This window comes from Pterocles gutturalis, unplaced genomic scaffold (assembly GCF_000699245.1).
Source record: "Pterocles gutturalis isolate BGI_N339 unplaced genomic scaffold, ASM69924v1 scaffold363, whole genome shotgun sequence".
In the NCBI taxonomy this organism is placed as follows: domain Eukaryota; kingdom Metazoa; phylum Chordata; class Aves; order Pterocliformes; family Pteroclidae; genus Pterocles; species Pterocles gutturalis.
The window spans coordinates 136,121-149,864 of record NW_010120078.1 but is presented as its reverse complement, the minus strand read 5'-3'; the positions used below and the strand labels follow the sequence as shown (position 1 = coordinate 149,864).

Here is a 13,744-nt window from a genome sequence, read left to right as displayed (position 1 = left end):
GCGGGGAGGGACCGGACGGCTCCGTTCTGCAGCTTCATCCTAGAGCTTCATTCACAGCCCGGCGCTGCACTCGGGACCCCGAGTCAGAGGAAGTTTTCCAGGCCGATACGGCAGTGGTTTATTTTGGCTGGCTGCTCAGAATTTATTTACTGCAAGAGATCTCGCCGTGGCACACACCTGACAGCTGACTTGACGTTACCCAACTCCTTCCTTTTTTGCAAAGGTTTTCATGCTTTATGGTTAAATCAAAATAGTATGTCTGAGCAAAGCAAGGGAAGGAAGAAACCAAAGGGCTGCTAGATTGGAGCCAACTGCTTTTCTCGGGGGCACTAACAAACCAAGTCCTGGCTTTTGAGATTTTTCCACGCTATTAAAAACGACAGCCATAAATTTTCAGCCAACTTCCAACTTCAGTGTTTTGGGCCACCACCAGTGGATATTATATAGTTTACAATATATTATTGTTAAAAAAAAGGGAGGAATTATGTTTGAAGTATAAACATTTGAAGTGTAAAGGAGGATTTTCAGGAATTTAATAATTACACTTGCTAAAAAGTAAGCAATAAAAGGAGCCAAAAGGCCAGTTTTATGTAACACGGAAAGAACTGCTAGAACTGCTTCTCATACTCCAATAAGCAGCCTGGCGAGGGCCCGTCTCATCAGACATTTCATAGACTGTACTCAGTCTCTGCAGGACCTTCACTTCAGTCTTGTTACAGACCTGATGCTGAGAAACCATTTCAGTTCTGTTCCAAGTGTAATCACTTCTGGCCCCTTAAAGCACGTCTCTTGAGGGAAAGGAAGAAATGCATAGCCATATGCTGAGGGTTGGCAGGGGGACCTCTCCAGATCAGCAGTGCAGTGAACAGACCCTGCTCGGAGCTGGCTGCCCTGGGAGCCCCCGGGTGCTGAGGAGGGGCAGCTGCCACTGCGCAGTGCCTCCCAGCAAAGGGACACACTTGCTGCTCCCAACCAGCAGCACCCTCACCTTTCTCTTCTCCATTCTACTCATCTTCTCATAGCCCAGGTTACTTGTCTTGCACAATCCATTATACTGCTTTCATCAAGGTTCCATCACTGAGAGCTGGCCATGGCATCTGATCACATTTGTCCAAAAAAAAAAAAGAGGAAAATACTGGGCGCGTGGGGAGAGGCAAGCTTCCAGAGTTCATGAGGAGGCCCCTGGGTCCAGCACCTCCTGTTCCCTCTGTGCCCAGGTGGGAAGCTGGGAGCTGCCCTCCCAGGGAAGGGAGACCACTAGAGAGGGCTCTAGACATTAACATTTCACATTGCGGGGAGCTGGCCTCATCTGTCAGAGCAATTCCAGCACGACCAGCCAACGGACCCACTGCACACAGGCCATGGACATGGCCTCTGCCGGGGGCTTAGACTCCAGAGCACAAAGAAATGAAGGAAAAGGGATGTGTATTAAACATTAAACCCTGGGGAATGTATGAAAGAACTGATTTCCACTCTCATTTTTCATCTATTTCTCTTCTCCCTCCTGTATTTTCTTTCCCCTCTACTCCAGCTCCAAGCACACGCAGATGTTGTAAACACTGACCCCACTTGCTCTAATACTCAGGAGAGACATAGAGCTGGGCCACTATAAATATGCCAGTGAACAGAAATGCATTAAAGGATTAAAGCATTCAATTTGAACTTGTAAAATTTGGGCTTTGGGGTTAGTTTTTTTCACTGACATATAATATACCTTTAGCGTAGACTGCAGGGAACAGCAGGGCAGAGAAGTCAAAACCAAAAATAGCTTTTAGTATCACAGCAAACCATGTCACCGAGGAAATTTATAACCATCAATTATGCAAATGAGGACATCAATTAATTAGCTACAGTCTCCAGATTTTCCTGACCTCTGTCTTAATGGGGACATGCCTCATTTGAAGCATGGAACAAAGCAAACACGAAGACGGGAAGTGAATGGGGAGTGAAGGCCACGGGGAACACTGAACTTAGGTAATCTTTGAAAAGATTTGAAATAGAAAGGAATAAGCAGAAATACATGTGCGAAAGAGCTGAAGGAGCTTGCAACACCTGGGAAGAGCAGCCACCAGAGAAGAGGCACCAAAATCAAGAAACAGAAGGTGAGAGCTGCAGGGAACCGCACTGAGATGTTAACGGTTTGGGAGCTGTGAAACTCCTACTGTGCCAGGCTGACTTCAGGTATCAGTGGTGACGGTTTTTCACCTCTTCAAGCTACAGTTACCTCCTGCTCTTAGTTCCAGTTATAATCAGTCCTTGGCTTGAAATAGATTTAAACTTCTCCATGGCAACAAAGGCAAAATCAGAACTGGAGTAGTGTTTGTGCTACCTCTACAATAACACGTCACTTCAAGCACTATCATCTTCAGAAGCCAAATAAAAAACACATGTTGAGAAAGAAGTGTGAAAAATCCTAATGAAACACAAGGCTAGGGAAATAAGAGGTGAAAAAGATATATTAAAGCACTCAAGTTTACTTTCAGCTTCAAATATACTCTCTTTTGTTTTGTTCAATCCTTTTTACATGACTTGAGCGTTAGGTCTCCTTGGCTGAGAGCACTCGACATCAAGATTTTTTCCTTGATACCTCCCATTTTCATTTGCTCGGTTTTATACCTTTTCTCCTGCTTACAGCTCTGTAGACCACCCAAATAAACCATTTTTCTCTTCTTGGTGTTTACTGCCCTTAAACACTGGCAGCTGATTACCATATCTCCCTTAATGATCATTTGGCCAGGCTATGCATATCTCATTTCCAGTCATAATTCAATCCCTGCTGCACCCCTGCCAACAGCCAAAGTTATTGTATTACAGACCTTCTAAGGGGAAAGCAAGGACCTTTATATCCCCGCAACATGCAATTAACGCAGTCCTGACCCCTTTCCCTAGATTATTCATAAAAGGGTCAGATTCATGGCCAGGGTAAATGCTCCTGGTTTGCAGTGAGTTCTCACCGTGTCCCTGACTTGGGCAAGAGGTCTGACACCTCCCTCCAGCCCTGCTGCTGGGGAGCCGGAGCTGCGCTGGACTCTGCAGAGCTGGATACTTCGTTCCACTAGCTGTGAATTTGTTAAACACAAGCATAATAGCAGTAAAAAGAGCTTGAATGAACTGTTCAGGTCCAAGGCCTCTCCTGAATGACAGATCACAGCGTTACTGCCTTCCCATCTCACTGCACCAGAACAAGTTCATACACCCTGGCACGCAGCGCATTGTGGTGCAACGAGCTATTGCATCTCTGTGTCTTTACTGCAACATGCGTCATATAAAATGACAAACCCAGTAAATACAGAGTGTAAAAACCATCACATATAGATTCTGCAGTGCTATTGGGACTCATTAAATCAGTTACCCTTAAAAAAATGACACTGCAGACAGCACAGAAGGCAGCACAGTGGCAGCGCTCCCCAGCGAAGAGGCGGCGCTGCACATGTACAGCTGTGTGCACACACCGGGACGTGCAGCGGCACAGCCCCCTGCCCTGCCAGCACTCGGAACAGAACAGGGTGCCTGGGTTCACTTTTTAGTGCCAGCATCGAACACTATTAACAACAGCGCTGCCGTTCAACTGGATATCAAATCTCAGGTTCTGATGAGGAAATCCATCAAGGGTCTTCACAGTCATTTCATTGGGGAAGTACTTTACACCGTTCATCCCCTGTCAGCTCGGGAAAATCTGAAGGCATCTGCCATTCAGCAGCAGAGACCAGAGCCACTACAGAATACAATTAAAAAGGCTTCCAATTAGAGTGACAGACAAAGAATGATGGAGTTTATCCGAAACTGGAGGCTAAGCCCCAAGAAAAAAAAGCTGTGTTTATTTAGAAGCCTGATGCATGGTCAGGAAATGAAATTGTTTCTACCTCATCTGTAGCAACATACCTGCAGTTGCATGCCTCTGCTTCCACAAAAATACACGAAATGTATCGCAATTTACAACCAGGGTAGCTGCTGCCATACCCACCTTTCCAGCAGCACCAGAGCTGTGGGTCAGATTTCTGTACTGGGAAGAAGCACTGAAATAATCGCGCACAGAACCATGCCGCACCTCTGCAATCACCCTCAGTGCTGGTTCTGCATGCACTCCTTCCAACACAGGCTGTATCTACTGAATCCAGAGCCTGGCACTGGGTGTAAACGGGATGTAAATCTAGCACACATGGTACACATCTGAACTTTGTGTTAGTCATCACTTTTACAAGAAATATACAGGCAGAGAAAAATAAACATTTATATTAGCTTGCTACATTTTGTTGCAAGGCAAAACCATCACAATTCAAGACATGAGCCAGTCATAGTCATACAAAGTCATTCTGAGTACAGTTAAGGTTATTCCATCATTGTTTATTATGAGACTACTTCAGCCTTCCTCTGGTACAAACCAAGTCTGGCAATATAATACTGGACTAATGCCCTGTGCTATAGCAAGAAAATACGTTTTAAAATATCTTTGCACACCTTTCTCCTAGTTACTTACTGGAAAGAGAGTTCAGCACAAGAGCGTGTTTCTGACACGCGGAAACCAAACTGACTGCTCAGCAGGTGGACTGACATCGGCACTGATTTACGAGGGCTCAGGAGCTGCAGGGACCACTGTGGTGGTTTCACGGGTGCTCTTACCAAAAGAAACAGTGAGGCCGTGTTACGGACCAACCGATGACTAAATCAGGTTATCTGCTGGGGTGGAAGAAATAGTTCTTATTTCACAATTACTTTTGGTTTGGTGGGCAGTTTTAAGGCTCGAACTGAACTGGCTAAAACTAAACCCAGCGACTGACTTTAACAAACAGGGGAAAGCCTTCATCTATCATGTGAGCTTCTGCATTTCAGCAGCCATTTTCTTTTGATGATAGAGCTGTATTATTTGTAGTCATAGGCAAAGTACTGTAGAGAACTTTTGTCTTCACCATTCATTTTTACATAAACCCAAGATGACTTCTAACATGAAAACCAGCAAGTACCTGCAAGGCACTGAGCTCCTTCTAGAGCTCAGCAAGCTTCCAAGAGCAAACATCTTCCTTCTTGATGCTCTTGAAAATACTTTTGAACGGTCAACACTCTCCACAGCAAAGTAAAATGTCGTAACTGTGAAGTATTTGCTTTCCATCTTTCGGTGTAATCCTCTGAAGTGTCCGATACAGCCAGGAGAGAGAGGAGCTGCATGGGGCCAGTACACTGTGAAGTCAGACTCTAAACAGAGGCTGAACTCGGGGTGTTTTAACGCAGGATTTAACTCATTGATTCCTTTTGGGTGTTCCCGACCCTGCTTTTGTTTAGTTACGAACTATCCCTATCTCAGCACCTCTCACTTCTTGGGATTAATACTGGCACCTTGCTGACATTTTTATTATTGATCTGTGCTGAAAGAAATCAGCATTATAATGTTATTGTACTATAGTTATATGTACATGTACTGCTCTTCCTAAAAGGCTGCTGATCAACACAGCAACCAGTGGGGATGGACACAGCCTGTCTGCTCCAGCTTTCCTCCCGGCCCCTTCAGCGGGGAGAGAGCTGCTGGGAGGTACAGGCGGAGCTGTGCAGAGGACAGGCAGGCAGTGACTAAAGCAACAGGGTACAGACCAGCTCATGGGTGTCTGTTTTAGAGAACAACATCTCATCTATTTGCTTAACAAAATACACAGACTACTAATAATTTGCCTGTATGTTGTCTATGCAATAAAGCCAGCACAGCCTGCTTAAAAAGTGATTTGGGAGGAGTAGGACTGTCTCCTGCCACCTGCTTGAAGTTGGTCTGGGTCTGCAGCAGTATTCTGATTTTTCTGATTTTTTTTTTAAAACCAGTGATAAAGGTGACCGTGATGGTGGAGATGGCCACATTCCTAATCAAAAAGATACAAGTAACATCTGCTTTGCCTTCAAGTGGTCATAATACAAGTTAATTCAAATAACTAGTTAAATGGCATGAAACCCTTTGTGGCAGAGGAGCAGCTACTGAATTTATTGCCCTCACAGACTGTGGTGTCAGCTCTCCAAAGCTCAGTGGTGCGTGCTGAGGGGAAGACAAAGCCAAGCGTGCCGCTGCCTCAGTCACGCGTCTTCGGGCAAGTCAGCAGCCCGCGTGCGCTGGCAGCATGCGTGTGTGCCGGTGCAACCCGGCCACTCAGACTGATAGCTAACTGTCATTGTTGCAAGAGATACTGAAACGATTTACAAATAAAAGAAAAATTAATTCAGCTTAACAAGATTTTGCCTGCTAAGTCCTCAGGCAGCCTGAAGGACAAAACTTTACCCTTCTTAAGCTTCAACTCAGCGGAAGAGAATTTCTGAATTTCATGAAAGCAAATATTTGATTCTGAACCTAATGATAAAAGTTAGATGACATTTTAAGGTCTTGGCCTTACATTTTCACTGTCCTACTATACAAAAATCCAATAAAAACTAGAGAAATGCAATGTTTGTAGTTTGACAAGAACTCACACACTTGTCTTTTTTGTCCCATTCAAACACACCAGAGCCCTTTATAAAGGCAAAAAAAAAATTCATCTGTTCTTTGCCTTTGCTAATGCAAAATGTATAATTACATTCAAATTTTACAACTTTTATTGTGCGGGTCAGAGATTAGTACTGGTTGCTTTCATTGTATTTGATGCAAAATCCCTAAGGAGTACCTGAAAGAATAAGTGTGTGTGATAGAGAGAATAAAATGAATTGCAAATATACAGAATTGTTAAGACCTCAGTGATGTCTCATACAAATCTCTGAAAAACAGTCTATTTAGAGACCATTGAGAAGTATCAAACAGGAATCCCAGCAGCGACAGGCACACCACAAGCTGCAGACTATGAAGGTATCAGGAAGGAAAGGACCAGTCATTCGGCGAGCTCTGCAAAGAGACTTTTGGTAAAAACTGGGTTTGACAAGCTCTGATAATGATCCCAAGAATAATTAATGCTTTCACTCCTCCAGCACATTCCTCCCTAGCAGGCAGTGAGTTAACGGTGAAGCCTCCCAGGCTTTTTTGCAGATAAGCAATTGCAGCTAAAGAGAGGCGATTTCACTGAAATCCCATCTCCCATGTCTTTGGAAGGTGGGGAAGTTCTTCCCCCACCAAAGCAACCGTTCAACCTCAGCACCGGAAGCACGGAGAAGTCTATGAAATCTGAGTAGAGGACCAAAATCCTTGACTACTGCCAAGTTCAACTCTTTGGAGTGGCATGGCCAAGGCACCTGCTGTTGGACAACAAGTGCTGGTGGCCACAGAGGCTGCTCCCACGTCTCCATCTGCCATGGATAGAGGCTGAGTGACGTGGAACGGCACAGGGAGCTTGCAGATGCTGCTAAGGTAAGAACCTTGTGCTGCTCCACAGCCACAGCCCGGGAGGGAGGAGGGAGAAGCGGAGAAGGGACCTCACCCTCCGGAGACCTGCAGCACATTTCTGGAACACTTTTTTTTTTTTTTTTTTTTTTTTTTTTTTTTTGGTGTGTGCATATCTGTACTTTTTGTGTGCAAAGAGTCAGATTTAATTTGTTATCCCACAGTCATCACATATGAGGCAGAGACAGTAAGAATTTAAGCTCCCCTATTTCAGACCTTTTGCTTTAACCACAAGAACATCCATCTCTGCTATGCAAGAATTTGCCAAACCATGAGAACTGCATGATACGATAAGAAATATTTTTAATGATGTAGCATTTTTGAAAACAGATTATACAAGGATACTTTTAAAAGGAATAATGTAATCTGGGTGTAGGCTCTGCAGAAAGACAAATACAATTAATTCTTATGTTTTCCCGACTGCCTCCTTTTTCACTGCTGTCAGGAAGCCTGCATGAAAACACATGATTTTACACCAATGACGTCTGCATCTTGCTCTTTACCAGATATGACAGCCTGTATGCAACATGGCAATCTGGAAACTCTGGAGGGAATTACTTTAGTATTTTGTGTCAAATTTCTATTTTCCATTTCTATTGGGAAGGATTAGTTTAGCATCAAATCAATATGACTGCGCAGTAGCATAAACTCTATCAGAAAAAAAAAAAATTGCAGGTAAGATCTCATCTCTGGTTCAAGGAACAGATGTAGGAAAAAGGACTGAAAATAGGAAGCTCCCCTACAGAATACAGTTAAACAGACACCAGTATCAATGGCTGAAACTACAGAAATACATCCTCTTTGTTAATTCAAACTTCTAACAACTGGAGCACGGTGGTAAATAAAAGCAGCACATTTCCTATAGGTTGGTACCTTTAAATTAAGGTAGGGTATCTGTGTAAAAGATTTACTTTATTTCAAGAACTCACTGTTGGCTCAGTACTGTCATAGCATGGAAGAGTAACCCTCGCCAGTGCAGAAACCAGGAGCTCGACAAAGCACTCACAAAGAGATTTCTGTTCTCATTTGTGCATCTATAGAATAATTATTAGAATAAAAGAAACAACAAGTAGGACCTCCTTAAAAATTGGATCTTCTATAAGATTATTTACTATGACATCCAGGAAACCGTTATTCTGCAGCTTACAAGTGCAGAGTTCCAGTAACAGACCAGTCAGCTTTTCTTTTAAAAGGGTGAGTTCAATCATTGCATATTCATGCATTAACTTGTATTTCTTTCTAACGTGATGATAAAAGGCAATGTATTTTAGGGAGTCTTTTCCATTGGACATTTGCTGACCTTTATGTGACTAGAATGAAAGAAAGCCCAATGTCAACTTTAACCTTTCTATCCAAACATGCCATAGGAATGAATACAAGTCAAGCAAATCTGAATGTACAGAGAGTTAATCTTGGGCTTTCCCAGACTAACTTTGTTCTGCAGTTCTACTTAAATCTGCCCAAAGGAGCAGGTAAGATACAGGAACGGGTCCAATCCAACAGCCAGAAACAACCTGCCTCACTGGGTACATAAAATCAACTGCTTTCCAGCACACCTGCAGTCTGCTCCTACGCCACATCCCTGCCCTCAGTCTCCTGAAATAGTTTTGCAAAGCGAGGCCATCAGCAGAACACACCACAGCAGCTCAGAGCACACACACCACGCGTCTGGTACGAACCTTCACCCTGCCTCTACACTAGGGGCTGGGAGACAGTTTTGCAATGTAACACATTGCATACTTCATCCTTCTGCTGAACACTGCTGAAAACTACCACCAAGTATGTCTTGCTTGCTGCTGGCTTCCAAACCTGTCTGACAACAGGTTTTATCTTATCCCACAGGATATTACCTTTATTAGCTAAGTACTTTGCTAATTTTACTCTCCTTAAGTACTATTAATAAATGTTATCATGGAGACTCTGATGAAGAATTACAGCTCATGTGGCTTGCCAATGACTTCCCACATCCCATCATGGGAGTACCTGAAATAGCCAGCAAAACATCTTCGTTACAACACCGGACCGGGTCAGTTACAGATTTCCTGCAGCTGTAGCTGGCACTGTTCCCACCAGGCAGTATTTTTAAGGCCTCCTCCTCTCTTGGCAGATTCTTTTGAGGAAAAACAAGAGCCAAAGCACTGCTCATCTCTTCTGAGAAGTGGACCCCTTTGGAGGAGAGCAGTGCCTGATATTGGCCATGAAAATTAATCTAACAGTCTTTCAACAGAGCTCCTCAAAGGCAGACAGTCCACTTTTGCTGAGATTGAGATTTAAACGAGGCATCGAAGCAAGACAGCAAGACAATAGAGAAGGCAGGCTGTTTTACCAACAGTGAGGCTAAGATCTGAGCGTTCCAAGTTCTCCTAGTAACCTGATTTTTAAAGAAACATGAAAAATTCTATAAGTTGCAGAAAAGAGCTCCCCAAATTCTTCAGGTTTAGGTAAAATTCATCACACTGTATCAGCTATTCATTTAATCAAAATGCAATTAAATGTACAGATAAACACACGGGAGCCAGTACCAGGTATGAAAGGACTTTCATTTCGCTGGAGAAAGCCTCTAAACCACTCAGCAGGTATTAGTGACAGAAGTTACAAATGATGGCCAATGCCTGAATAATGGCAGTGCCTGACCATTGTGCAAGCTGCTACCGGAAATGTGGGATTTCCCATTATTTGGTGTGTTCCTGTCAAAACTCGGTGCCAAGCTGGAAGTCATGTCTTAGCCAGAGTTTACTTCTTAGCTAAAAGTCAAACAGGATATACAGGGAGGTCAAACCAGATCCGCTCACGGCTTCTACCCTGAAATCCCATGATTGTAAGGAGAGGAGCAGGTTTCCTCCCCCTTCCTCAGCCCTTAAGGAAAACAAGTCTTTTAATCCATTTAGAGGCCCTTTTTGACATTCTTTAGCTGCAGTTTTTCTCAATCAACCTAATCTTTTCCCATCAAGCTCCATGCTAATCCCATTTTGCTCCACTCCTTAAACTAATAAAAGATTAGAGTGACATTTCAGAAAGGGCATCGTATTAAGCAGTTTCTTTCCCATCACACAGTACAAAATGCAGCAAGCAGGCCATTAATCTTATGGTAATGAGGTGTCAGGCTGAATGGAGACCTCCTCCTTGATCAATATGAAGGGCGCAGGAATAATGAGGACACTGCCGCTCTCCATCTCTGGCAACTTTGCCAGAAGGCAGCAGATCCATAAGGCGTTGTTGTGATGGTGGCAACAGCTCTTGTCACCACACCATTCTGCCCTTGACGATGGAGAGCAAGCATCCATGCCGATCCGTCACCCCCCGCGCTGCCCACTCATAATGAGCTTTTCCCTATGTTCTAATTAGTGGCATAACTGTTTAACAACTTCAGCTTTGCTCTAACATGAAATCAATTAGGATTAGCAGCCCCACACAGATAAACTTTTCACACCTATCCAGCTGGTGAAAATGACTAACGAACTACTTTCTTCATTCCTATACTGGACAAGCCATTGCTCTTCCTGGTGACATCCCTGCATTGGTATTACCCAGGTTGCTTTTAGACAGAAAGAATTTTCTGATTTTCTTAAACAAGTCACCATTCCCGTTAAAGAAAGCTCTGTACTGCTACCATGCTCCTGCGAGACTCATGGTTTACTAAGTGGTGAGAAAACTTTCTAGAAAAGTACACAGCCCATCCTGGCTGGTGATACTTGGTGGCATCCTTTGGCTTGCTCTAACAGGATGCTCCTTCTGAGGAGAAAGATGGGCTGGGAAATCCAGTTCTTCTGCATACACAGTGCCATGAAACCACACTGAACCTGAAAGCACTCCATGTAGTCACAACTGCGTGTTTACACAGAACAAACTGGAGCAACAGGGCTTAAAAATAATCAGAAGGAATTAAGCTGGGGAGAGGGCTGCTAAAGGAACAGTGGAAGACACAAGCAGCACATCTTTCTTCCCTAGGGAAACACTTCTGTGCAGGGGTTTCACTTTTGTAGTTGCTTTTCTTTCTTGTGACTAATGAATGAAGACCGTGGTTTTGGTATCCCCAAAAGTCAAGTGCCTGAATGTCACATTGCCCTACAATTTACCTTTGTGTTTTGTGTTTTTTCATGGTTTGTATAGTTACTACTACCTACTATAGGTGAGAGTTCTGGAAATATTCACCCTGTAGGGGAATTCAGCCCTCCTCCTCCTATTTGACAGAGTCCAATCCTGCAGTTGCAATGTCACTGCTCTATCTTGGTACAGTAAATTAATGCTAAATATCAACATCAAATAAACGGATTATTTAGAACTATTTAAGGACAACATCCACCAGAAACCAAATCTTTACAGTACATGAGAAAGCACAACCTTTTCTGCAATCACAGTAGGTCACAGTGTCACTGGTATTGCCAATAAATGCCGATTTTTAACCATGCAGCCTATAGCTAAGCCTTTATTCTGATTTTCTTATCTAATTACACACATAAAGGAGACATAGCAAAGTAAAATAAAAGGTTCTTCTCCCATACACATTTCTTAGAAAAATTCCACCTCTCCATCTTTTCTGTAAATCAGCTGTTGTGGTAAAGTTTAGCTACTTACCTGTACACTGTGGTAGGTGGGGAATTCAGTGTGTCGTAGATGAGCCTCACGTGTCCTTGGTACAACTCCAGAGCCAAAGGGTCATTGTCTCCTTTGTATAATAAGATGCCATTGTCCTTGTCTGTTGCTACCTGTGAAACATTGATAAACAGGTAAGGTTGCTTGAGAATGATTAAAAGAGAAATAAACCTATATTAAAATTATACCAAAATAATACATGCAATTCAAATATGATTTAATAAATCATATATATCAGCAACAATGAGAGCAAGAGCTGTGAGACACTCAAAGGTCTTGGTGACATTGAGTGGGCTCATATACAAGCAGGCCAGCCTCCCACTAAGGCTCCTTTGTTTCAGATGAAAACTAGTTTTCAGGAGGTGGAAGCTGCAGTTTGTGTGATCCCTGTCCATAGACTGTTGCTGTATTTTTGGTGACACATGCATTTATTTCTCAGCTGGTACCCCAGCTTGGAGTAGAGCTTTAGAATATCAGCTCTGGCAGTAGGAGGAGTGTGTGTCACAACTACAAGGCAAATCAGTTTCAGCATGTGCTGATCTCTTCACTGACTTTCTGTGAACACACAACAGGACAGAAGGACCTGGCCCCACATCTAGCGTAACCATGAGTTAGTCACTCAATCTCAGTTATCAGCAAGTCAGGCTGAGTTCAAATGGGACACTTAGAGAGTCAGGAAGAACAGAGTAGCCCTCGTCCCTCTATCTTTGCTGTACATCAAGGAAAAAAAAAATCTTGAACATTGAATCAAAAAACAAGGGCTCCACTTTCCCAGTCTCCAGCTCTCAAATATCCTGTAGTACAAAAGAAAAAAAAAAAAAAAGAAGAGACAAAATGGGATTTTTGGATACAACCTGCCTGTTATTTTCACAGTGCATATTTCTTGAGATTTCTTGCTTATTTTTTTATAATGGCTGTTAAATGCCAAAACTAAACAGTAAATTTAAAAATCTGTTGACATTGTATATATATTTAAATATTATCCATTGCTCTTAATTTTTTTTCTTGAACACTTTTTAATAAGATTCCCTCTATCTGTTCTTAATAATCAATGTTGTACTCTAATTCACTAGTGATTAACTACTGGATGCAAGAATAATATTCAGCCTGGGAAACAAGAAGTGAGAACGTTATCTGCATGTGCTTTCTGTAATAATCAGTTTTATTCTCCAATCTATGGCTGATGTAATGTGTTTTATACACTTAAGAAGACAATATCCAGATTTTCAGCTTTAAAGTTGACCTGTAGCATTTGGAGCCTTTGAGGAGCCATATTTTAGGGTGTCTATATTTTAGAATCTCTTTTGTGATATTAAAAGGGAATTTTGAAGAAAAACTGGAGTTTCAAATACTTATGAATCAGCTCCATTTTCATATGAACTGTATACTCAAGCTATTAAAGAAAAGATAGATATTAACTATAGATTTTTTTTCATTAGTGTAAACTTTGCAGGAACCACCCTTTAAAAATCTATTCCTAATGTGGAAATTCTGTCCTTTTTCCCATGGCTTGACATTGGTATTTTAATTACAACCAAACTCCATCAAGTAAGTCTAGAATATGACTTCCAACTGTGGGATACAATCTCTTCAAATTGAGGAAATAAATGCAATAAAATAAACATACAGGGATGATTTTTCTTCTCACATCTTTTGTAATGTTATGACTCATTTGCAGGGTCAATCTAGCACAGAAATAGTCCAGAATAACAATCAGTGGCCTAAGACAGAGATGCTTCATGTCGTATATGTGCTCCATACATCTCTGTATTAGAAAATATATAAAGCTAGAAATTATTCCTTCATTTACTT

General features: G+C 42.4%; 1 protein-coding gene across 1 annotated transcript in view; it reads right to left on the bottom strand.

Annotated features, from left to right (window-relative positions):
• Window positions 1-11,914: 11,914 nt before the first annotated feature.
• LOC104464105 (slit homolog 3 protein-like) overlaps window positions 11,915-13,744 on the bottom strand; it is a gene marked incomplete at both ends in the record, with an annotated part of 133,906 nt that continues 132,076 nt past the window's right edge. Inside the window, one exon of the mRNA XM_010076731.1 lies at window positions 11,915-12,045. Coding sequence (XP_010075033.1) covers window positions 11,915-12,045 — 131 coding nt within the window. The remainder of the gene's footprint in view (window positions 12,046-13,744) is intronic.